Genomic DNA, 26787 nt, shown 5'->3' with positions numbered 1-26787 from the left:
AACAATAAAGTTTATAAATCTGAACATTAAATATCTTGTCTGTGTTAATCCAGCTGAATATAGACTAAAAAAAATTGTGTTACATTTTACACAACATCAACAACACAGTTTTTCAGGCGCCTATTATAAAGTGTCACATCTCTTTTTAGAACACAAGAATAACACACACTTTTGTGTATTTTTGTTCTCTGTTTCTGCTCCAAGATGCCAGTCGTACCAAAGCCAAGCTGTGCCAAGATGCAGACCAAACGGAGCGCCTGGACCCCGCTGAACCATCCTCTGGCCAACAGCAAGGTCCAGATCAGTTCCTTCTGAAACAACCAGCTGAAAGCTGGAAACAAACAGGACGGTGTGAAACAGAGAAGCAGGGATTCTTCACGTCATACTTTACTGTAACTTGTTTCGCAGGATGAAACAGACGCAGAATTCCTGCTTTTAAGGCCTGAAACATTTAATATTTGGGCTAAAAAAGGAGATAAAAGGAAAATGATGTTATTTTTTTGTGATTGTGAGCAGTAAGAAAGATCAGAGGGACTTGATTGTTTCTTCTGATGCAAATTATAAAATAATCAAAGAATCTGGAGGATTTTTAGTGTGAAGGAGGAAAGAAACTTTACATGTCTGCATGGATGATGTGTGGAGAAATTGGAAAGGAAAATGCAACAACAAGCCACTGAAATGAAATTAAAAATACTTTATTAATCCCCAAAGAGAAATTCAATATTGTAGTAGATAATAATAATTAACTAGAGGAAGTCTTGTTCTGGAGGCTGATGGCTGCTGGCAGGAATGATCTTCTGTATCTTTCAGAAGACGCTGGTGTCGCACGCTTTTATAATGCAGCAGGAATACCACCTGATACTGCTTTTATATAATCATATTTACACCTACCAAATCTGTTTAGTTTGTTATGAAAACAGATATTTATTCAGTTGATCGTGTCGACACGGTGAAGATGACTTCAAACTGAGCACCAGAATGAGGAAGGAGGGAGATTGAAGTGACTTTGAGCGTAGCAGAACCATCTGCAGCGTTTACAGAGAAGGTCTGAAGTTGAGAAAATATCCAGGAGTTCACTGGACCTGAATGTCTGGTTGATGTCAGATGAGACTGGTCAGACTGGGTGGAGATGATAGAAAGACAACATGAAGCACAGTAAGCTCTGGTTCCAACCAGTATGAACAGGAACATCATGTCTGAACACACAACCCGTCCAGCCTGGAAGCAGATGGTCTCCAGCAGCAGAAGACCACAGCGGGTTCCCTCCTGTCAGCTAATGGTACAACATGATAACACGACTCGGTCCTGCTTTGTATCAGCAGCTCATGCTGCTGCTGGCGTAATGGGGGATAGTTTCTAGTCCCAGTTTGGTCCCATTAGTCCCAACATGACCTGGTTTAACCAGCACAGCCTACCTGAGTCCTGCTGCTGACCATGTCCATCCCTTTCTGAGCACAGTGTAGCATCTTCTGATGGAAACTTCCAGCAGAATGATGCACCATGTCACAAAGCTCACATCATCTCCACCATGACGATGAGTTCACTGTCCTCCAACGGCCTCCACAGTCACCAGATCTCAGTCCAGCAGAGCAGCTTTAGGATGTGGTGGAACGGGAGATTCTCATCATGATGTGCAGCAACTGTGTGATGCTTCATGTCAACATGGAGGAAATCTCTGAGGAACGTTTCCACCTTGTTGGATCTGAGACACAAAGAGTTAAAGCAGTTCTTTTCTATCAAATGCTGCTTAAATCTGCAAAGTCATCAATTAACTAAACATGCATGTCTGTGGGTGGGAGAAACCCGGAGTACCTGGAGAGGAGAACATAAGTCCACAAAGCAAGGCCGCTGTTCAAACCTGGCCATACTGTTGACCACTATACCACCGTGCCGCTCTGAAGGAAAAGGGATCCAACCCGGTACCTGCAAGGTGTTTTTACTTTTGTACCAAGAAAACTGTGGTTAAAAAACAGGAGAAATCCAGAGGTTTTAAAGCCATTCTGTCCATGTAATGAAGTGATAAAAACAGCAGCAGCAGGTGTCTGAGGCTTTTATTCGGCTCCTGAACAGCTGCAGCAGGTTGTCCCACATTCTTCATATTTCAGTAAACTTTTGTTTTTCAGGTGTTTGAGGAGAGACGCAGCCTTCTGGCCAAGTGGGTCCGTAAAGCAGATCAATGCACTTCATCAGCCAGTGGCTGATCTGAGGGGGTTGTGTTGTAGTTGTGACTTGTGTTGCGCAGTTTTCCAGGTGGTCTGACAGTCAGAGGAGGGCGGTGCTGCAGGACTTTGTGCTGAACTGCTCCGTGGAGCAGCTCCGGTTCCTGAGCCTCAGCGTGGGCAAACAGCTCCCCCTGCAGGCTGCAGACTTCACCTGCCTGCTGCCCAGAGCCCTCTGCCTCTACGTCTTCTCCTTCCTGGACCCACGCAGCCTCTGCCGATGCGCGCAGGTAGGCGTGGATGCTTTTGTCACGTGATCAACACTTGTTTAACATTAAAGATGTTGGTTTCTGTGCAAGGTGAGCTGGCACTGGAGGAGCATCGTGGAGCTGGACCAGCTCTGGATGCCAAAGTGTCTGAAGTTCGGCTGGTGCATCAGTTTCCCCTCTTCTCCCTTCGAGCAGGGTGTCTGGAAAAGACTTTACATCCAGACTGTCCAGGAGCTGCAGCGCAGCCTGCTGCAGGTCAGAGGATCACATCAGAAAACGGGTCATTAACCTGCAGAGGAGAATAAAAAGTCTGTTTCCCAACAGACCCAGCAGCAGGTGATGGTTCCAGAGGCTTCAGTGGGCATCAATGCACACAAAGAGCCAGAAACGTCCACCTGCATCAGCGGGGAGAGTCCAGCATCCACCTCCCAGCCTCATGGGTCCAGCTCTGGGTCTGGATCTAAGAAGAAGCGAGCAGCTGCTCCACCACCGTGGAGAGACGCTGACAGACGTCCCAAAGACACGATACGATTCAACTACCTGGACAACCTGGATCCCATCGAGCACGCGCTGAGAACGTGAGACTGATGCAGGCAGCATCATCTCTGCAGAACATGAGCTCTTTTTTTACATCTGATGGCAGCAACACGTCTGGAAAAAAGCATCTCTTCTCCTAACATCTGTCTGTAAACATCTGGGAAGTGAGGATTCCAGCTGCTCTGCAGTTCTGGATTTTCACTGCTGGATCTTTGGCAGGTTTTTCTGTGTTGCTGGCATCAGATTATGACTTTAGTTCAGATTCAGCTTTAGTGAAGACAATACAATAACTTCTTTAGATTTTGTTTTTGTTAAAATGAACAAATAAATGACAGGTATGGAGGATTTAATGACATTTTACAAAATTCCACATCGTTTCCAGTTATTTGCTGACTGGTGCCTGTTTCTAGATGGGAGAAAAATCTCAATAACACTTCAATTTAACAAAATATGTCCTAAATTATAAAAGACATTTTGGTAATATGAATTATTAAGATGCTAATTAGGGGTGGGGAAATCGAATTGAAAAATCTGAAATCAGGATTTTTTTTCTTCACAATTTTAAAATAGATTTTTTTCAAATAAACAAAATGAATGCACTATAAATTTTTTTTTCATTTTTATTGTTTTTTTATTGATCTTTTAATTTGTCTTCTTGGGCATTACAGCAGCAGAATGATGGTCTGGCTGCTGTCTTGTTTTTTCCTCATTTAAATCAAGAAAAATGACGAGCAAAAAAAATTTTTATACATTTTTTTCGGTTTTTAATCTACAAAAATCAGCAATATCGGAGAAGTGTGAGAATCGCAATTTAAATCGAATCGGCACCTAAAAAAAAATCGGAATCGAATCGGAACAAAAGCATATCGTCACAGCCCTAATGCTGATTAAATAAAGGACTCATGTGAGCCGTGTATTCTGGTCCCGTCAGCTTCATCCTCTCATCCTCCCTTCAGGCAAACAAGAAGCAGAACATCTACCTGCACATCCAGGATGGACGACGGCAGGAGGAGAGCGGTGTCTGAGGCCACTTACAAGCTGCGCAAAGCCAAGTCGCTGGTAAACTGCACCTCATCCATCACCAGCACCACAACCCTGCAGCGCCTGCGACCTCCTTGTCTGGATTCAAGGGTGTGATAAACATGGAGGAGTCCCAGGAGACGGTGCAACCAGCAGGCATCATGCATTATGGAGCAGCGTTGTCTTAATGATGAGCTGCACAGAAAAAAAAAAAAGGGGGTGGGGGGGGGATTATGCTGATGATGGTGTTTGAGGGAAAGGTGAACTAGCGGACACAGTGGCCTTCAGGTTTTTTACTGTTTCTTCTTTCAGATGTTCCTCAGCTCCGACTCCAAATGCAGATCCCACCGCTCTCCTCCTGATCAGCATCATCCTCCACATCCTCAGGACCAGTCCCGCCCCCCATGGGCATCTCGTTCTCCAGACCGCCCCATCACCAAGGAGACGGCTGCGACTCTGCTCGGCCTGGCTCGGTGGGATGCAGGAGTCCGACCGAGGCCAGTGAGGACGGCGGTGCCTCAGCTGAGTCCGGAGGCGCTCAGAGCATCCCGACGCTCAGTCAGGAGCGCTGCTGGTGAGTGATCACACCTCCTCCTCTTCCTCTGGGCTGAAGGTGATGTAACCACACAGTAAGAAATACATCCAGCTCAGATAAGTCTGATTCTGCTAGAAAGTGTGTGAGTGTGTGTAGTTTGTGACCCGATTTGAAGGAACAGTCTTTGTTTTTTGTGGTTAAAACGCAGTGCTTTAAGTGGAACAGAATAAGTGGTGGTACTCCCTTAATGGCTTGCTGTCAGTTTGTCATGCAGATATGAGACAAAAACATGGCTGATACTTACATGTAGATCTATAAGTTGATCTGTAGAGTAATAGTGCTATAGCACAGAAATGAAAAAAATCACACACAGTAAGCTCTAAATCAAATCCACATTTGCCAAATTCAAAGTGCCATGGAGACACTTTTATGAACTTCAAGACTCCTTGCTGGACATTAAAAATAACACTGAAAAGTAAATACATAAACTTAAAGTTCATGCATGAATTTAAAAAAAAACAAAACAATGCAAATGAAAAAAAGAAAAACAACAGTTGTTTACCTCTACATATATGCAATGATACTTTGTTAATTAGTGTTATTTAGAATTTTTCATGATTTATTTTAATGTATTCTACAAAATATAGAATAACATATAATCATTATTATGTAAATCTGCTGTCAAAAATAGTTGTATCATTTTCTTTTCCTATTTATCACAAAGGCAAAGTTACGTAATTACATTACGTTCAGTTGTATCATATATTTATTTATTCTCCACTGAGTGGAAACATATTGGATGACTCACTAACATCCACTGAAGTGGTTTATTTACAAAAATACCATCCTCATTCATGAATATGCAAGAAAAAAGCTTGTAAATAGATGCCCATGCACGAAAAGATCAAAAACAAAGTTCTACATTTAGACTTATCTAGCTTATTACCAGGCTAATTTAACAGTGTATTAATATTACACTTTTCCTCTGTGAATTTTTTTTTTTTCACAGCATTAGACCTGGTCCATGCCACTTAGCAATATTATCTTATCTTTAATCTAGAAATAATCTTCAAAAACTCAAAATACTGACCAGCCATACACGTAGTTTGCAGCATCTGACCTTCATTGTCTGGTGTAGTAAATGACTGTTAAGTAGTACTACTGTCATCACTCAACTCTGCTCCAGTTTGTAACATTACAGCCGTCATAGTTTTATTTCTCCACCTTTCCTCTCATTCAAAGCACGTCCACTTCCATATAAACACCAGAGACTGTATGTTAAACACAGAAGCAACGTGAACAACGTGACGTGCGTCGTGACGTTGTGAGCTACAGCAGCCGTTGTGCGTCTGAACCGGCGTATCCATAGACGTCATGGTGTAACACCTACTGCGTACCGGCTTAAACGGAGTTAAAAACTAATAAAAGCTGTTTCAGCAACGCTGCTGCGGGGGGATGAGACCATCCACTAGTGGGTTACCATGACGACTGCTGAAGAACTTTTCCTAATCTAACATTTTCACTGAACTCAGGTTCTCGACTGTTTGAAGCTCAGACCTGGACACAAGTGAGCTACACCGCCCCCATCAGGCAGAAGACGGCACTACAGCAATCATGTGGAGAGGAATCAGCTCATTTCTGAAACACAAGCTGCTGTTTAATGTAGGCATATATTATATTATATATTATATTATACTAATATAATATTTCACACTTATCATTAAACATCTGAGACATGTTGAGGGTTTTGATGGATAAACCTCTCCTGTCCAGGATTCATGCAGAAGAGGAGCATTTTATCCTCGGAGGAGGGGGGTAATATTCCAATTTTTTAACAATGGATTTTATTTTAAATAATTATTTTATTAACTAATTAATTTTTCTTTAAAGTCGTTTTCAATGTTTATTTTAAAAAATATATATATATTTTGACAAAATGGTAAAAAGCAAAAAAATCAAAAATAGGAAACTTTATTCGTTTATTTTCCTTTTCTTTGCCTCGATTGTATCAAAAATAAATTAGAAAATATTTTTATGAAATAAATCCACTTATTCAAATTAAATTAAGATGATGCATTTTATCTCAGAAAATATATATTTAAAAAAATTGCCCACTATTTCAGTTTTAATGTGTTTTCAAATTCTTTTTTGACAAAGTTAAAAAAAAAAAAAAGAAATACATTTCTATGTTTACTTTATTACCAATATTTTTATTTATCTTTTTTTTTTTTTTTTTTTAAACTGTACGATGTACTCTTTTTAAATAAAACTTTTATCTATATATGCAGTTTTTATTTCTGTGTTTTTGGGGCTGCAGGTGGAGATTAACTCAGAAGTACAATCTAGTGCAAACACTTTCCTCTGATCAATGCTGCTGTTCAATAAAGTAAAATAAATAACTGTGTATGTAACTTTTCTGATTCATGTGAACTGATTCCACTTTTTGAACACTTTTAACATTTGCTTATACATCGAAAAAGGAAATTTTATTTGCATTAGAACAAGTTAATCATTTCAAATTTTAATTGTTTGAATTTCTCTTAGTCTCTTATGATTTGATGGCTGGAAAAATTATTTTAAGTGTAATAATTAAGTTTTAAATAAACATTTCTAAAAAAAATGACTATTTACAACATTTTAAGTGTTAAAATTTTTAAAAAATCTTTCACATTTTTCCCATTATAAACAAAATGGAAAAATGCAGGGAAAAAAAAAAGACCAAAAATAAAATACTTTTTAATTTAGTCTCCATTTTTAAATGCTTGGCTCTACATAAAATAAACATTCAATTAGAAAACAAATAATTTGCCTAAAAAATCCCAATAAATAAAATTTCTTAATGGTTTCATTTACTTTTTTAAGCTACAATTTCCCAGTTACAGAAACTAAATTGTATTTTTTAGTATCAAAGTTTAATTTTAAGAATAAACAAATAAATTTTTGCACAATCTGCAAATCTTATTATGCTTCAAGATAAACTCGATCTTACTGCCCTAAAAGTCTGTTTGCTGTGCATCGAAAACTTATAATAAAGAATAAAACAACCTATTAAAACAAATGTACCACCTTTATTATCCAATCCACACATCCCATTCTGTATGCAGTAACAAAGCAAAGCAATTTATATAAACAGTGAGTTTCACCGACAAAACATCAAACAAAAATTGTCAGTTTAAGAATGAAAAGGAAAAAAAAGCAGATTTTGTCTCAGCATTCAACACAACATTGTGCATGTAAGACACAGTAGCACATCATGGGAAAAGAGGGAAAACTGTGTACATCAGTCCTGACAGAAGGTCAAGTTTTTACTTAAAAAAACAAACAAACAAAACAAACAAAAAAAACCACTTCAGTCAGATATGAGACTTCACACACGTGCTTAAAAAACTCAGCATGTTGAGTTTCACACGCTTCATCTAGAGCATGGCTCATACACGTTGGGACAGATCTCTAAATACAAAACAAACAGGTTAAGAGATGAAAAAGAAGACGTGTTAACGTGATTTTATGTAACTAGGGATGCGTTAACGTGATTTTATTCTTAACTGAGGACGCGTAAACGTGATTTTATGTAACTAGGGACTCATTAACGTGATTTTATTTAACTGAGGACTCATTAACGGGATTTTTTTTTTTTTACTGAGTACACGTTAACGTGATTTTATTTAACTGAGCCTGTGTTGACGTGATTTCTTTAACTGAGGACACATTAACGTGATTTTATTAAAATGAGGATGCATTAACGTGATTTTATTTTACTAAGGACACGTTAATGTGATTTTATTTAAATGAGGACGTGTTAACATGACTTTCTTTAACTGAGGACACATTAACGTGATTTTATTGAAATGAGGATGCATTAACGTGATTTTATTTAACTAAGGACACGTTAATGCGATTTTATTTAAATGAGGACGTGTTAACATGATTTTATTTACCTGAGGACGCGTGATTTTATTTAACTGAGGACGCAATAACGAGATGTTATTTAACTGCAGAGGTGTTAATGAGATTTTATTTAACTGAGGATGCAATAATGTCATTTTATTTAACTGAGGATGCGTTAACGTTATTTTCTTTAACCGAGGACACGTTAACATGATTTTATTGAACTGAGGACGTGTTAACGTTATGTTATTGAACTGCGGACGTGTTAATGTGATTTTATTGAACTGAGGACGTGTTAACGTGATTTTACTTAACTAAGGATGTGTTAACGGACGGGATGCAGAGCACTTTGAACCGTTCATGGCTCGCTGAAGCTTTGGGTCGAAAGTCTTTGGATGATTCACAGAATAAAACCTGATGCTTGTCAGCGCATGTAAGGCTAAGCCGGAGGTACGAATGGTGGGACATCTCATTGGTGTTCATACATGTTACACGCTAAGATGGGTTCATTTTTATGGGTTTTTCTGAAATAAAACACCTCAAACTGCCCTAGAAACATTTGTTGCACCCACTGTTACACACACTTTCTCACACATGAATTGGATTTCAGTAAAAAAATGAGCCACAGTTTTACCATTCACAGATTGTCCAACCTAGTCGGGGTGTGTGAGGAGCTGGATTCACTGGGGAGACGATCAGGATCATCGATGCTGCCATATCACTACGAGGATTTTATCCTGAAAGAGGCAGCCCGAGGTCGGGATTAGCGCCAGCGACAGGCCGCTGGACAGGTTACCAGCTCCAGTTCTTCCTCTTGATTTAAGGCAAATGTTGCAGCATCGAGGTCAGAAATCATTGGTGAGGCTCTGCTGCGTGTTAACCCAACGGCTCATAGGGAAGTGATGGTTTTAAACACGTCAAACAACATCAAAAATCATAAAAAAGGTCACATTTTCCTGCCAAGTCGAGGTGATTCATTCAGGAAAATGAACCAAAATATTTAAAAAAAGAAAAGAAAAAAAAAGAAGAGAGTGGCAATCTTCATTAGAAAAGATCTTTTTTTTTGACAAGGAAAAACATTAAATATTTTTGTTCTTTCTTTTAAAGAAAGAGCCGACAGCAAAGCCGCAGAAAAAGACCAGCTGTACAAAACAAGATGGATCGATTGATTCCCATCAATCATTCGTTATCGCCGCCTTTTTTTTTTTTAAACTAGATCTAACCGGTTGTCTGAAGCTCACAGCGAGACAAATTCAACATTAAAGAGTTAGAGGAGTGGACGTAAAATAAAATGAACAAAAAAAACCCAAACATTCTCGACACGATATCCGACCACCTTCATCCCTGATCTGGTTTTCACGTTTTCCACAACGGAGACATCCACCGCTCCTTCTGCTGCTGGGTTTTAACCACGTCTATGCGCCGCTCACAGAGCTCCGTCGTCTCCATAAGGCTGAAAGTTTCCATCGATTGTGCTTCAAGGCGGTTCGTGTGACGCTTTCATGGTTTTCAGGGAGCAGAAAGGATGCGTTCTGCTGGTCTGAACGAGTTGGAGGGAATGACTATCCGAATACACACAAGTATTAACATCGAGTCTTTTTAAATAATGTAAACATATACATCTTATTTGAGGTCAGCGCAACGATCCTCTTCATATCTATTCATATATGTCTGAAGAAACAAAACAAAAGCGGAAGGAGCTTTACTGGAGCATCGTCCGGATGTTCTTCGGAGTGGACTCGTCATTCAGGTGCTTCGTGGTGAATCTGAGGAAACGAGAACCAAAGTGGACTAAGAGACGAGTTTCAGGTTGTGGAAGAACAGGAGTAAAGGCACCTACTTGAGTGCATTCAGGAGACCCTCGACGTTGTCCGCCGGCTGCTCCTTCAGGACTTTTATGCATCCTTTCATCTGAGGACAAACCGAGACAGAATGAGGACTGGAAGACAAACCAAACCTGCATCGGTCTGAGCAGCGGCGGGGGGTTCTTACGTCTATCTTGGAGGACTTGTTGAAGGCGCCGTTGGGGTGGACGTGGTCGTAGAGAATGATGACGCCCACCATGACCCTCATGCAGAACAGGAGTGTGTCCTCGCTGCTGAAGCGACTCGAATATTCCCTGAAAACACAAGAAGAGACGACGTCAGAGCAGCAGAAAGATTGGAGATAAACGGACCGTGATCTGCTTCCACGCGAAGTGCGACTTCAGCGCGGACACCAAACACGCTCTGATGCAGACCAAAGATGCGAACTCTGATCCGCTGGAGGTCTCGAGTCGCTTCAGACAGTGCATCAACCGCAACAAAGCATCAAGAAGAAGAAAGAGGATTAATGTTTGAGGAGCAGGAAAAGCAAAGGCAGCAGCATGTGTTCAGGATAACACATGTTTTGCACATAATGAAATTACAAGTCCTGCACAGGTCCAGTTTTATTGACCCATGTCGACCCTGAGCTGTTAGAACGACCAACGCCGACCTGTTGATGTAAAACCCGACCCGCATGCTAACACATTAATAAATGTAAATGTGCCCCATCCCGCCTTCGATAGTTTGTCTTTCATCACATTAAATATTAAAACAAATAATGTTTTTAATCGTCTAGAAATGGACAGAGACCTGCGTTGTTGAGTCCGCTTCTTTGTTCCGAATCAGAATTTGTTTGGCGCGTTCACATTTCCCCAAACGAAGCGAACTTTCCGAGCAAACGGACTCGGATTCGGATCAGAGAGGCTGAATGTACCCTTATGAGGTCAACCGTCAAGATTGACCCAACAGGTCAAACTGTCAAAAGAAGAGTGTCTCACCTTCCTGGTAAATAATCTCTGAGCAGCTGTGTAGACATATGTGAACAAGCCGTGTGTGTGTGTGTGTGTGTGTGTGTGTGTTTAGATGTAGGAACTCACGGCGTCTCCAGCATGACCTTGCAGACACTGGCCATGGTGCTGAGACAGTCTGTCGTGTTCTCCAGTGGAAGAGTCTTGTTCTGCAGAAAAGAAAAAACCTCACATTTAACCCTCTGATGCATGAAGGATTCAAACAAGCCGCACGTTCAATTATTTACTTTTAACTGGCAAAATATTTTTAAATGATTAGCTTGTAATTTTTAATATTATTAGACTAATTTCTATTTTTATGTATTCTATGAGAAAATCGATACAATATGTTGTCATATTTATATTATATAAACATTCTATAAAAATATAGAACTATTTTCTTGCCCTGTAAAGTCTTATTATTTATTTATTTGACAATAAGAGACAGTGACAACTAAACTAATGTCCAGCGAAGCGGCTCATTGGCAAATAGGAGTTCACAGTTCAGCAGTGGACAAGAGGCATCAAAGGGTTAAACACTAACTATACTTCTCAGGCCACAAACGTCTGCTTTGGCAACGAAACTTTAAATGTTGTGGCTGCTTTAGTACAATACACAGCTGCGTGCAGCAGCTCTTCTCCATAAAAATAAAGCTGAATAAAGGAAAGTAGAAAAATCTCTCATACTTCATCACCACCAATTTTACCTGATCAGCAGCAAATGTAGCTAAAATCAGGCTGAACCAAATGTTTTCCAGGCTAAATAATCCAGATTATAACCCCACTTAAATGCACTTAGTTGTGTTTCTTTAAATAGTTTTTATTAAAAAGTTTTTTCCCAATATTAGAAAGAGAATTTTTGTTGTGACTGACATTAACCCTTTAATGCCTTAAGCATCGTATCTGATACATTTTGAGACCTTTTGCATCACAAAACCCTGTTTAACGCAGTCTGACCGTTTTCTTCTGACCCCTGGTGGATACAATAATAATACAGTGATGCACAACAATTATCACACAGTAATAAAGCAAGAATATACAAACATTTGTTATTTATTATTCTACATTTTGTCAAAAGGGCCAAATAAAAACTTGAAATGAAGAAATAAAGACTATATATTGTTTCTTGGGTCCGGTTTGAAGGGGTTAAACCTCAGCTTAGAGGAGTTTCTTTATACGTTATTACCTGCAAAACCAACAAAAACAAAGAAAATTTAAAAAAGCGGTCCTTGTAAAACAACTTTAATAATATTTAACAGAAGTCAAAAATGAACTGAAGTTAAAAGAAGGTGCTGTGATGGACTGGAGACCTGTCCAGGGGCTACCTGCCTCCCATCCTGTGATTGCTGGGATAGGCTCCAGCTTCTCCGTAATTTCACTTAGCCGTTGAGAAAATGAAAAAAGAGTGAACTAAATAATAATCCTAACTTCCATCCATCCATCCATCTTCTGCCGCTTATCCGGAGTCGGGTCGTGGGGGCAGAGCCCAGACTTCCCTCTCCCCAGCCACATTTGCCAACTCTGCGGGGGGGATCCCGAGGCGTTCCCAGCCCAGCCGAGAGATATAATCCCTCCAGCATGTCCTGGGTCTTCCCCGGGGTCTCCTCCCAGAGGGACGTGCCTGGAACACCTCACCAGGGAGGTCCAGGAGGCATCCTGACCAGATGCCCGAGCCACCTCAACTGGTTCCTCTCGATGCGGAGGAGCAGCGGCTCTACTCTGAGCCCCTCCCGGATGACCGAGCTCCTCACCCTATCTCTAAGGGTGAGCCTGGCCACCCTGCGGAGGAAACCCATTTCAGCCGCCTGTATACGAGATCTCGTTCTTTCGGTCACGACCCACAGCTCATGACCATAGGTGAGGGTAGGAACGTAGATCGACTGGTAAATCGAGAGCTTCGCCTTCTGGCTCAGCTCCTTCTTCACCACGACAGACCGGCGCAGAGCCCGCATTACTGCAGACGCCGCACCGATCCATCTGTCGATCTCGCGCTCCATCTTTCCCTCACTCGTGAACAAGACCCCGAGATATTTAAACTCCTCCACTTGAGGCAGGACCTGACTCCTGACCCGGAGAGGGCAAACCACCCTATTCCGGCTTAGGACCATGGTCTCAGATTTGGAGGTGCTGATTCTCATCCCAGCCGCTTCACACTCGGCCGCGAATCGCTCAAGCGAGAGCTGGAGATCACGACCAGATGAAGCCAACAGGACCACGTCATCCGCAAAAAGCAGGGACCCAATCCTGAGGCCACCAAGTCGGATCCCCTCAACACCTCGGCTGCGCCTAGAAATTCTGTCCATATAAGTTATGAACAGAATCGGTGATAAAGGGCAGCCTTGGCGGAGTCCAACCCTCACCGGAAACGAATCCGACTTACTACCGGCAATGCGGACCAAGCTCTGACACCTGTCGTACAGGGACCGGACAGCCCTTACAAGGGGGTCCGGTACCCCATACTCCCGGAGTACCCCCCACAGGAGCCCCCGGGGGACACGGTCGAATGCCTTCTCCAGGTCCACAAAACACATGTAGACTGGTTGGTCAAACTCCCATGCCCCCCCCAGGACCCCAGAGAGGGTATAGAGCTGGTCCACTGTTCCGCGACCAGGACGAAAACCACACTGCTCCTCCTCAATCTGGGATTCAACTATCCGGCGGACCCTCCTCTCCAGGACCCCTGAATAGACCTTACCAGGGAGGCTGAGGAGTGGGATTCCCCTGTAATTGGAACACACCCTCCGGTCCCCCTTCTTAAAAAGGGGGGCCACCACCCCAGTCTGCCAATCCAGCGGTACTGCCCCTGATGTCCACGCAATGCTGCAGAGGCGTGTCAGCCAGGACAGCCCCACAGCATCCAGAGCCTTAAGGAACTCCGGGCGGATCTCATTCACCCCCGGGGCCTTGCCGCCAAGGAGCTTTTTGACCACCTCAGCGACTTCAGCCCCAGAGATAGGAGAGTCCACCCCTGAGTCCGCCAGCTCTGCTTCCTCATCGGAAGACGTGTTGGTAGGATTGAGGAGGTCTTCAAAGTATTCCTTCCACCGACCCACTACGTCCCGAGTTGAAGTCAGCAGCTCCCCATCTTCACTGTACACAGTATTGATGGAGCACTGCTTCCCCCTCCTGAGCCGCCGGATGGTGGACCAGAATCTCCTCGAAGCTATCCGGAAGTCTTTCTCCATGGCCTCGCCGAACTCCTCCCATGCCCGAGTTTTTGCCTCGGCAACAGCCGAAGCCGCATGCCGCTTAGCCCGCCGGTACCCATCAGCTGCCTCCAGAGTCCCACAGGCCAAGAAGGCCCGATAGGACTCCTTCTTCAGCTTGACGGCATCCCTCACTGTTGGTGTCCACCAACGAGTCCTGGGATTACCGCCACGACAGGCACCAACGACCTTACAGCCACAGCTCTGGCCGGCCGCCTCAGCAATAGAGGCACGGAACACAGCCCATTTGGACTCAATGTCCCCCGCCTCACTCGGGACATGGTTGAAGCTCTGCTGAAGGTGGGAGTTGAAGCTCGCTCTGACGGGGGACTCAGCCAGGCGTTCCCAGCAGACCCTCACAACACGTTTGGGCCTGCCAGATCTGACCGGCCTCCTCCCCCACCACCTGAGCCAACTCACCACCAGGTGGTGATCAGTTGACAGCTCCGCCCCCCTCTTCAGCCGAGTGTCCAAGGCATTTGGCCGCAGGTCCGACGATACGACTACAAAATCGATCATCGAACTGTGGCCCAGGGAATCCTGATGCCAGGTGTACATATGGACACTCTTATGTTGGAACATGGTGTTCGTTATGGACAATCCATGACGAGCACAGAAGTCCAATAACAAAACACCATTTGGGTTCAGAGGAGGGGGACCATGCCTCCCAATCACTCCCCTCCAGGTCTCACTGTCATTGCCCATGTGAGCATTGAAGTCCCCCAGCAGAACAATGGAGTCCCCAGAAGGAGCACCCTCCAGCACTCCCTCCAAGGACTCCAGAAAGGGTGGGTACTCTGAACTGCTGTTCGGTGCATAAGCACAGACAACAGTAAGGACCCGTCCCCCCACCCGGAGGCAGAGGGAAACTACCCTTTCATCCACCGGGGTAAACCCCAACGTGCAGGCACCAAGATGGGGGCTGATGAGAATGCCCACACCTGCTCGGCGCCTCTCACCATGAGCAACTCCAGAGTGGAAGAAGGTCCAGCCCCTTTCGAGGGTACTGGTTCCAGACCCCAAGCCATGCGTCGAGGTGAGTCCAACTATATCTAGCCGGAACCGCTCAACCTCGCGCACAAGCTCAGGCTCCTTCCCCACCAGAGAGGTGACGTTCCACGTCCCTAGAGCCAGCTTCTGCAGCCGGGGATCGGACCGCCAGGGTCCCCGCCCCTTGCTGCCGCCCAGCTCACACTGCACCCGACCCCTACGGCTCCTCCCGCAGATGGTGAGCCAACGGGAGGTGGGGCCCATGTAACCCTTTCGGGCTGAGCCCGACCGGGCCCCATGGGCGAAGGCCCGGCCACCAGACGCTCGCTCTCGTACCCCGCCTCCAGGCCTGGCTCCAGAGGGGGGTCCCGGTAACCCGCGTCCGGGCAAGGGAACATTCATGCCCAGGTTGGTCGTCATCGTAGAGGTCGATGAGCCGTGCTTGGTCTGGTCCCTCCCCTAGACACCTGTTTGCCATGGGTGACCCTACCAGGGGCATAAAGCCCCCGACAACATAGCTGCTAGGATCTTCGGGACGCACAAACCCCTCCACCACGATAAGGTGACGGCTCAGGGAGGGGTAATCCTAACTTATAATTTATTTAACGAATGGATATTCTCCCTCCACTCAGCCTGGTGTTTGCTTACAAGCTTTGGCCTTTGTGACCCGGAACGACCTCCATCTCAGTGGTTCTTTTCTCGTATCCAGCCTCGTTCTTTCCGCCATCACTACATTCCTGGTTTTCCTTCTACATGTTGCTTACTGGTAACCTAACCTTCTCTCCTCAGTGAGCTGGGCTTTGTTCAGGAAGAAGCATCACACATGCTACAGTAAATCTGCAGCCAATGTCCAGCCAGTATGTCCATGTAGGGTTAACCTGGGACTCATGTGGGTTGGTCTGCAGTTTCCACAGTGGCCTCACCTGTGTTTGCCCATGTGGGTTACAATTTGGTTCTGACCATGCCCACATAGCCCACCTACAACCCTTATAGAGCTCATACAGCCCACATGGGCTTCCTGTATGTGCATTTCATTAAGAAACGATCAAATATTTAATTGCAATTAAATATTCACTATTAATAGTTTCATTTTTATTCTAATTTAAACTTTCTTTTGCTGCTGTGAATAAAATAAACAAAAAGTTGAATAATTTTTATAGATGTTTGTCTCCCCCTACTGGTTATTATACAGAATGCATGCTTAAAGAAACGACAACACCAGGGATCCCCAGTCCTGGTCCTCGAGGGACAATGTCCTGCAGGCTTTCCAAGTGGCACTGCTGCAACACACTTGACTCAAATCAGTGTGTATTTAGCAAACTTGTGCAGCGCTTGTCTGAGTCGGAGTCAGGTGTGTTGCAGCAGGGACACATGGAAACTCTGCAGGACACGGCCCTCAAGGACCAGGATGAAGGCTCCCTGAACCACACCAAGCTCAATCTTTTTATGTACAATCACAATTTATTTCTTTTCATTCCTGATTATAACAAATAAACCAAATAAATCTGATGTAAAATACGTCCAAAACCAATGAAATAACCAGGTTATTCTTCATTCTTTTATCAAACTCCTCGTCATACCGGTGGTGTTGACGCTCTTACCTCTGTCACAAAGTTCGTGGTGGCATTGCTGAGTGTTTTCAGCATGGGGGTTGCCTCGGCGTAGAACAGAGACATCCGGTTGGCCATCTCATTGTTTACTTCGTTTTCAATGTCCAGCTGAGGGCGAAGATGAAAACTCAACACATTAGTTTGACGGGGGATGTTCTATAGCAGCGTCTTGCAGGTTTTGGGTGCTTCTCGCAGCAGCACGACTTCAATCAGATGAATGCATCAACATGTTTTGGCAACAAGATGCCGATGGGAGCTGCTTGATTAGAATCGCGCGTGTTGGAGCAGAGAGACATAAAACCTGCAGACCTCACAGATGGAGGCTGCACGCCGCTGTTCTGCAGCTTCTGGAAACCGTTTTTCTTCTCTAAACCTTACGTTCATGTTGTTTATCCGGTTCCTGCTAATGGTCCTCCTGTAGTAGCTGAAGTCGTTCTGGATGGCGGGGATTCTCATCTGAAGCCACGAAAACACAAGAAAACAAATAAAATATCAGCTTAAACAGGTCTGACAAGCAGCCAGGATGTGTGTGTGTGTGTGTGTTTCCAGCATACCTTGAGTTCATCAAAGCGCAGGGTGAAGTGGAGGATCTCAGCAAACTGTTTGGCCAACGCCTGCTCCCTCTCCAGGTGCTGAGTGGGTGTAAGCGGTGGGCACGTCAGAGACTCCAGCAAACTCTTCAGAGCCTCCTCTGCACACACACACGCACACACATTTAGAAATGTACGTGACACATAAATAAAAGAGTAACTAAATCTATTTTATGATTTTTGCACCATATAAAGTTATTAAACAGATAAAATGCATCAGTATAAAACTTCAAGCAGATTATTGTTGATTTATTTGGACTGAAATGAAAATACAGTTTGCTCTTTTGTTGTAAAACTTGTAAATGTTACAGATGTTTCAGGGGTCATATCTCCCGTGTGATCCAACCTAGTCTGATGGAGAAGCTGTAGAACTTCTTGAGCTTGATGACCAGCGGGCAGACGGAGTTCCAGGCTCGCTCCTGCAGCATCAGGTCATTGGGATTTTGAATCGCCTGGAAAGAACAAGAAGAACAAGCAGATGAAGGATGACCTCCATCGTTTTATTTATTTATTTCTGACACGTGCGCGTGTTTTCCTACATCTCTGATCTCCTGACCCGCCCCTTTGTACGCCTGCAGACCAGCCAGGATGCTCTCAGAGTCCCGGAGGACCAAGTTCACCTGGTTCCACACCTCGCGCTCCCCGTCTGTCGGCTGTGCATCTGACATGAAAAACAGAAATCTGTTTATACACAAAGTCATCAATGCAAAAACAAGCGAGCATCAACGGCAACGTGTAATCACACGTAGCACAGAAAGTCAGGAAATAAGTGTTTGGTGGGTTATTTTAGTCCTTTTCTGCTATAGATCCTCGTTTGAAGCTTCAAGTATCTAAAGTTTTTTTTTTATGGTCACAACCCACAAACTCAACTCTGCTGCTCAACCCACACACACACTTTCCTTACAAATGTGCCTCAAATTAAAAAGGAATTGAACAGACTTGGGAATTGTGCAACATTTATTACCAAGAAACTTTGTTAACGTCCATTAAAGGTCGACGCAGACGACGTAGAAGTTTGGGACGTTTCTTACGACTGTGACGCATGTAATTTAATCTATTTTCAAGGCGCTTAGCTGCAGAAAATGAAGCAATACCACTAGAAATTGGGGGGGGGGGGCGCGGTGTTGAGATGTACAGACGACGTGCAGCTAGCAAAATAAACAAACAGCAACAGGAAGAAGAACGTCCACACTGTTCCTTACGTAGTGCTCTAGTGACTGCAGTCAAGCCAGAAGATTTTATTTTAAGTACGCGTTCACTTACAACTTTATAACTTTATGATAAAGCCAACCGCTACCAACAATTACTTCGGATTTCAAAATAAAGCATCTCTCTGTCTTTCTTATTTAATCCTCGTCTAACAGCTTTTATAGAGCAACAGCAGACAGTTTGTTAAAGTGATATAATAATAAAAACTGAATAAAAACTATTTGTTGCTAAAAACGTGCAATAAGTGTAATAAAATTCATTTCTTCAATAGTTAGTCTGTTAAACCTTTACAGTTCTACAAAGTACCTTATATACTACTTCTACAAAGACTATGGAGTACTTTTATTGTGTACTTTTCCTGTCATCCACTAATAAAATCCCTTACACGTGGAAATAAATTACATTCTCAACCAACTTTGCGGTGCAGTAAAATCAATTTCTTCCATAGTTAGTCCACCAAACCTGTACAGTTGGACTAAGTAGCTCATATACTACTTCCACAGAAACTATGATGTACTTTTACCGCATACTTTCCCTGAAATTCATTCAAAAAATCCCTTACACATGGAAATAAATTAAATTCATATCCAACTTTGAAGTGTAATGAAATTAATTTCTTCAATAGTTACTCCACTAAACCTTTACAGTTCTACTAAGTACCTCATGTACTACTTCTACAAAGACTATGGAGTACTTTTATTGTGTACTTTTACTGTAATCCAATGATAAAATCCCTTATACATGAAAATAAATTACATTCTCAGCCAACTTTGCGGTGCAGTAAAATCTGTTTTAGTGAGTTGTAAGCATCAAAACCAGGACTTATATGGAATAAAATATTTTCATGAGACTGGACTGGATTTGGAATGACGCGTTGTAGTTGCCGCAGCGACAGCCGGTAGTCATGTGATCTGCGACGAGGATAAAATATCCAGCTTTGCGCGTGAATCGCCAACAAAAAGAGAGCACTATATAGGCAGCCGTGTGTAGTACATGAGGGTTAGGGACTAGTGTGGACATTCGGACACGGCTCATGACACAAACTGTCAAATAAAAAGCACCTGAAGAAGAAGAAGTTGAGAACAGTAAATAAGTTTTACTTCTGGCAGTTCATCACCACAACCAACCAGTGTACAAAACGCAGAGGTTGACTCTGAACTCATCACTGCCCCCTAGTGGATGAACTGACTTTATCACCATGGCAACGTAAAAGATGTGCAGAAGAGCATAAACTGACCTTTACAATAAAGAAATAATCCCCCAAACACTCATTTCCGTACAATCTGTGCCGTTTATAAGACAAAAAGCTACTTCAGAACAGAAAAATGTGTTGTATGTTTTTGCTACTTTATAAATTTATTTAGAAAATGCATCTTTAAGAGCAGAACAGCTGAGAAAAAGCAGAAACATTCAGCATAATGAACACATGGAGAGACGAACAAATGGGTTTTTACCACATCCATCTACAGCCAAATATTAAATGTTGCTGCCGTTCACTTTTACACCTTTATGTGAAGTAAATGCGTATTTTTATTACAATAATTTAAAACAAATCTGATCTATTTTACAAGTGTTTATAGTAATATCAGTTTATAAAGTTTTTTTTTTTTTTCCTATTATGGCCGTTTCAAATGTTCATATTTTTGACAGTATGGTATTCTGAAAGTAAATTATGCACACATAAATGAAGTTTACAGAGGACTGAAAGGCTCTGAGGCTTAGAAACTGTGAATTCTGCACACTGACAGCAACGTTTTAATATTTGATAGTGAAAGCTGCAGAGATCTCTGAGAATGGACATGCAGCTTCTGCAGAACCTCATGTGAGACATGTGTGTTACTGTATTTAGTAAATTTTCTATTTTGCATGATTTTATGCAGGTTTATATCATCATACAGTCTGTATGAAGCTAAAGCTTTGGCTATCATGACCGCAGAGTCACAGTCTTACTACAACAGCTCTAAATATAGACCACCAGTGACATTAAAACTATGTCTGGTGTCTGTTTTGCATTTCAAAAACCTTCCACTCCCATCATTTCCTCTTTGCTGAATAAACAAAGCGCTAGGTTAGCTGCGGTGGGAGAGCAGCTGGAACGCCACAGAGGAGGTGTATTGTGTTTTTCTTTTCGCAGGAGGTCACAGCCAAAAACTGCTGAAATGTGGAAGATTTTGTGGATGTTGATTCTGCAGAACCTGCACAGCAAACACGGCTTAAAGCATGAGAAGGTGGCAGAGAAACGGTGTGTCATAAGTCACACAGAGGCTAGCACGCAGACAAAGCAGACAGCAGAGGTCAGGGGTCACATTCATTCCTCAACTCGGAACAAAGAATGGGAACGCCGTCTGAAAACCTGACTGAAATCAATCATGAATTATATTAAACAGCTTTCAGAGGCAACATTAGGAATTCAAAAGGTGGACAATCCAGTCGCTGAATGGTGTGACCCCTGACCAGCCAGGCTGAAGGGAAAATGACCAGAGAACAGGAGGAGGGGGGGAGCAGGAGATTCAGGCAGTAGCTGAGCTCACTTTCAAAGTCAAGGAAAAAGTTTGGCCCCTGTTCAAGCTCTGTGCAAGTGAGCACTTTTAACAGATTCCCCATTTGGTTTCTGCAAGAGAAAGAGGGAGGAAAGGGAAAGAAGAGGAGCACAAGTGGTGTTAAAAAGTCATAAAAAGTTATCTGAACAGAGCTGAAAGAGCAGGCGGACGTAACCACGGCGAGGAAACGGCGAAGGAGAAGAGAGCAGAGCGAAAGCAGACTCCATCACAGCTCCGTCATGAAGAGAAGAGACAGAACGGCTGCACCTCCTTCCCTCCCCACACACACCTCTCCGTGTTTCCCTCCCCACACACACCTGTCCGTGTTTCCCTCCCCACACACACCTGTCCGTGTTTCCCTCCCCACTCGCCTGCCAAACTTACTTTCAAAGTCCAGGAAAAAGTGTGGATAGTTCTCTATTTCCCTTGTTAGGACTTTTAGCAGGTTACCCATCCCAGCAAACCTAATGGTCAGAATACAGTGGTTAAAAATCAAAACCACATAAAAACACACACACACACACACACACACACACACACACACACACACACACACACACACACACAGATAAACACATATATAGTTGTGCTCATATGTATTCATCCCCTTTCATTAAAGAAAAGGCTGAATTTACAACAGTCACTCAAATAACTGGAGACTAAAGGAACAATAACTAAAAATGTGCAAAAATATAATTTAGTAATATAAGACACGGTTATATTAGCGGTTTTTTCATTTAATTGAGTTGAAGAAAGAAAAAAACAAACAAAAAATTTGGTCCTGGACAAATTAGAGCACTTTTCTGTTGAACAGTGGGACAAAATACCTGTCAACAGGTGCAGAAGTCTGACTGAGAGGAACAGAAAACACCTGACTGGAGCGGAAACTTTAAAGGATTGTTCAACTAAATATTAGTTTATGACTGATGTAATATGTAATAAATGATCTTATATAAATAAATTATAAATAAATTTATAAATTATAAATACACAAAAATAAATCAATCAATATATAGATAAAAGAAAAATAAATGAATCAATAAATAAAATAAAAACAAAACTTAATGAGGAAATAAACCAATTCAAAACTAAATAAAAATAAAACTGATTAAAAAAAATTAAATGGTTGAAATTAAATAAAGTATTAACAAAATAAACAAGTAAAAAAAATAAATGAAAGCATAAAAAAAATGCATGAATGAAAAATTTAAAAAATAAATATCTTAACTGCAGAAAAAGATCTGGCAAAAAAATTATTTTATTTTGGAATAAATTCATTCATAAAACAAAAATGTATCTTCTTCTGGTGATAAAAATCTAATCATATATATATATATTATATATATATATATAATATATATATATATATATATATATATAAACATAAACAGTGTATAAGGGAAAAAAAGAAAAACCTGCATGACTAGTTTTACACAATATTACTTTTGCAACCTGTTACAGAAAAAAAAATTAAAATGAGAACAGACAAACAACTTCAAGTTCAACTATCAATGAACTGATTAATATCGCAGGTAACAAAATGTTAAAAAAATTATTTCAAACAAAGCAAACTTCAAAAGTTTTAATTATTTTTAACCAACAGCTTAAAGAGTTACACACATGGTGGCAAATATGGAGCTAAAGCAGAGAATTACAGGTATTTATTTCATATATAGTCCATATTTAATTCTTAGATATTATATCTATATAAACTCTTTCCAGGCTTTTGATGGTGAATAAAACATCTTTAGTTATTTGAACAAATGGAATGTAATTCTTTGCCTCGACAGCTGTGATTATGTATATAATAATATTTAAATAAAGTTTGATTTGTATAAGTTTCTTGGTCGGTAAAGAGACTGAGAAAGCAAAAAAACTGTTCTTCCCTCCTTGTTGCACAAAACCCCAGATCTTCTGAAGCAGACGCGGAGCTTTCTAAACGCAGCCAAACACACAAGCCTGGCCCTAAATTACAGTCACGCTCCATAAAGCTTTTATTGGAGGCAAAAAGCTGAAGGTAGGCTGTAATTTCCAGGAGAAAAGTCCACCTCCCCGGGCATGGAAGGTGCTCATAAACCCTGTAATCACAGCAGGCATTAAACTTACAGTAGCATAATGTGTGGCCACGATTAAAGGTTGAACTTTGCATCACACCGAGAGGAACTGCACAACACTGCTGAGTAAAAGCAAGAGGACAGATGTGAAGTCTAAACATAATAAAACTGATTTTTAAGACTTTGTAGATGAAAATATGTTTAGAAGACAAATTCACACACACACAAAAAAAGTAATTGATCTCGCGTACAGAGCTCCACCTTCGCTCGGTTTAAATCAGAGTGGTGTTGCAACAAAAGAGCCACTGTGCTGCAGTGTGCGCATGATAATCACACTGCATCGCCTCCAGCGAGAAGCCGACTTTTTCCACTGAGGCATTCATTCCTCATCTTCCACTCAGAGATTCAGATAGAACACAGTCCTGATGATAGCAGGCTGAATATTTATCCTGCAGCAGCCACTTTAATGCTGCAGTTAAAGATGTTTAAATATGTCTGATTTATCATTAAAATGCTGCTTTGATCGGGTATGGGTTAAACGCACCAGAAGGGGGCGGCGTTGAGCTGCTTTTACAGGAGTGAAGTTGCACTGCAGAGGCAACATGTTGGAGCGTGTGCTGTTGCACATGGCAAACCCTGAGCTGCATCTACAAGATCTCTAAGCAAATGCTGGTTTTACTATCCTTAAAAAACCAAAAATCAAAGTTCTGCTAGAAATAAAGGTCTATGTTTACAGGAGTTACCAAAGCAGATCAAATCCAATAAAAACTGGGTTATTTCTGGGCTAAATGTGTCTTTTTATCCTCTAAACTCAGCTATTTTACATCAGCATATCTTGTTATTTTGTATATTTTTTAATAGAAAAATGTACATTTAACCAGACTGTGACATGGCGACACCAAGTCAGCTGCTCTGAATTCTTTCCTTCATTTATAAACAAGGTAACCATAATTATTCATTTGTCAAATTATGATCTTACTAGCGCTCTTAGCTTGTGCAGACATGCAAAGCAGCCCAACATCGTGACCAAGCTCCATTGTACATAAAAGATCTTATAGTTCCATATATTCCAAATAGAGCACTTCGCTCTCAGACTGCAGGTTTACTGGTGGTTCCCAGAGTCTCAAAGAGTACTATGGGAGGAAGGGCCTTTAGCTATCAGGCTCCTCTTCTATGGAACCAGCTCCCACCGTGGGTTCAGGAGGCAGACTCCCTCCACACCTTTAAGATGGAGCTGAAAACTTTCCTTTTTCATGATTGTTATAGTTAGGATATGAGCATCTCCTGAGTTGGAGTCTGCATGTACGGGACCCAACTGTCCAGCTCTTTGCTCTTATAGTTATGGGTAGTCTAGCCATTCATTACTTATGTAGCAATGGGGATGTCACCTGATGCACTGAGAAGTACCTCGCTTTATTACTCTAATATATTAATGTATAAATATATGCCAATATTGCCGTCTCTAACTTATTTCTCCTTTTTTCCGCAGGTCTTCCTGATTAAGTGCAGTTGTACATGTTGATCTGTCTTTCCTGTCCTCTCCACCCCAACCAGTCGAGGCAGATGGCTGCCCTCCCTGAGCCGGGTTCTGCCGGAGGTTTTCTTCCTGTTAAAGGGGAGTTTTTTCCTTCCCACTGTCGCCGCGTGCAGCTCAGGATGGGGGATTGGATCGAAGTCTTGACTCGATGCAATCAGTTGGTTTCTATTATAGGATATGTATGAATTGGCTTGAAATGATGTGTATGTAAAGTGCCCTGTGGCAACATTATTGTGAAGTGGTGCTATACAAATAAAGTTGAATTGAACTGAAAAAATTGACTACTTGTCTGAATTTCTACCAGCAATCTCTCAAAATCAAGAAAATGGACACAAATTGTCACACTGTGGGAATGCTGTGCACCTCTATGCAAGCTAAAAGTGCTAGCAAGCTAATTGGTTCATCAATGATGGGAAAATTTAATGATTAAGGTGATCTTAGGCTACTGTTTATAACATTCAGAACACGTATTAGCGTTTCCATGTCACTACTTGCTTAAACTTACATCGTTCTGTTAACAAAATACTAAAAAGAAGACGAACTCCTGGTGTAAAACAGTGGAGATCGGTGACAAGGAGAATGAAAATCATGTCTCCAGCGTCTCCTTCCTCTTACAGGTTATTCTAGTTACAAACACAAACAGCATCAGAAACTCAATTTTCACATAATTTTAGCAGAAGTTTAATCCAACTAAAGCGTTTCTTCCTCTCCGTAAATCACCTCAGACAGTTTTATCCTCCATTTCTTGTTTTTCAAGCAGTCAACATGGAAATGAAACGAGAGGAATGTGCAGCAAAGGACGAAAAAAGCCTTGCCACATCAAAATTGTTGCTACTACGACAATGCCTGGCTTTGTGTTTATTTCTGACTGAGTATTTATCAATGAGTGTTAGTTATATAACAGGAATATCTTTCCTCATAAGGCTATGATGAAGTATTAGAGCATTAGTTATGCCGAATTAGCACCACATCAAAGCACTTGTGAAACTCCGGTTCTGTATTTTGCTGAATGTGTGACATTCTCACATGCAAGATGGGGGATGTGATGTATGACAGAGTCATTTAAAGGTTTAGTTGTTGCATAATTGTTGTGAAATGTGTTTCTATTTTACACATTTAACTGAGACAAGGCTGAATGTCTGCTTTGCTACATGAGACTTTCTCCACTTCAGTCTTTCTTCTCATTATTGCAGATGGTGAAAATACTCTGGGAATTCTCTGGTCTACTCAGTTCCTATTTCACAGCCGCTCGTCTTCGTGGCCTTGACTGGCAGTGGAAACTTTAACTTTCCTCTTTCTCAGAGTTTTTATCATCAGCTGGTTGAATTAAAGAGGAATACCACAAATAGTACGCTGCATAGAAAGCTTTGGTGAGAAAATGCCAATGGTGGGAATTTAGGTGCAATATATATCTGGGACAAAAAGATATTTCCTTTTACAGAAAGTCCTGGTTTATTCAAATAATATAAAACAAGATACAATCAAATAAATCAAATAAGATTTAAATAAGATTTAAATAATAAATAAATGAAAACCAAACAGAAAAAATAAATAATATTAAAAAATTAAATAAGGAATTAAACAAAATATATAATAAAATAAATTAAATAAATGAAAGCAATAATCATACAAAAATAAAAATATAAAATAGAGTAAAAATCACAAACTTAAATAACAAAATAAAAAGGAAAAAATTCATCCAGCCTCAGTAGATATCTACACCAAGTTAAAAAAAAACAGATTCAAGTGACAACAGACATTTTTACTTCCTTGTCCGTCAGCATTTTGTTGGCATGAGCGACAGAAATGGGAGGGAAAAAACTTCCCATAT

The 26787-nt window shown here is 41.7% G+C and overlaps 2 protein-coding genes across 5 annotated transcripts in view; one reads left to right on the top strand and one right to left on the bottom strand.

Moving 5' to 3' along the window:
• Window positions 1-204: 204 nt before the first annotated feature.
• fbxo16 (F-box protein 16) lies at window positions 205-6162 on the top strand (the record flags this gene model as incomplete). Its single annotated transcript, XM_079255151.1, has 8 exons — window positions 205-294; window positions 2124-2159; window positions 2243-2449; window positions 2519-2683; window positions 2753-3006; window positions 3922-4024; window positions 4298-4559; window positions 6053-6162. 8 exons carry the CDS (start codon window positions 205-207, stop codon window positions 6160-6162), a joined length of 1227 nt encoding a protein of 408 aa, XP_079111277.1.
• A 1493-nt stretch (window positions 6163-7655) lies between these two features.
• fam49a (family with sequence similarity 49 member A) overlaps window positions 7656-26787 on the bottom strand; it is a 56554-nt gene continuing 37422 nt past the window's right edge. Inside the window, exons 3-13 of one of the 4 annotated variants that reach the window (XM_079255309.1) lie at window positions 21750-21829; window positions 21357-21436; window positions 18156-18277; window positions 17963-18068; window positions 17581-17717; window positions 17405-17482; window positions 17018-17134; window positions 11311-11390; window positions 10401-10527; window positions 10249-10319; window positions 7656-10174 (exon numbers count right to left, since the gene is read on the bottom strand). In XM_079255309.1, the coding sequence (XP_079111435.1) occupies window positions 10111-10174; window positions 10249-10319; window positions 10401-10527; window positions 11311-11390; window positions 17018-17134; window positions 17405-17482; window positions 17581-17717; window positions 17963-18068; window positions 18156-18277; window positions 21357-21429 (975 nt within the window). In that variant the 5' untranslated portion in view covers window positions 21430-21436; window positions 21750-21829 and the 3' untranslated portion in view covers window positions 7656-10110. The remainder of the gene's footprint in view (window positions 10175-10248; window positions 10320-10400; window positions 10528-11310; window positions 11391-17017; window positions 17135-17404; window positions 17483-17580; window positions 17718-17962; window positions 18069-18155; window positions 18278-21356; window positions 21437-21749; window positions 21830-26787) is intronic. The other 3 variants (XM_079255311.1, XM_079255310.1, XM_079255312.1) reach the window with 3 other exon arrangements.

This window comes from Telmatherina bonti (genome assembly GCF_933228915.1).
Source record: "Telmatherina bonti genome assembly, chromosome: 16".
NCBI lineage: Eukaryota > Metazoa > Chordata > Actinopteri > Atheriniformes > Telmatherinidae > Telmatherina > Telmatherina bonti.
This window is presented reverse-complemented; position numbering and strand designations above follow the sequence as displayed.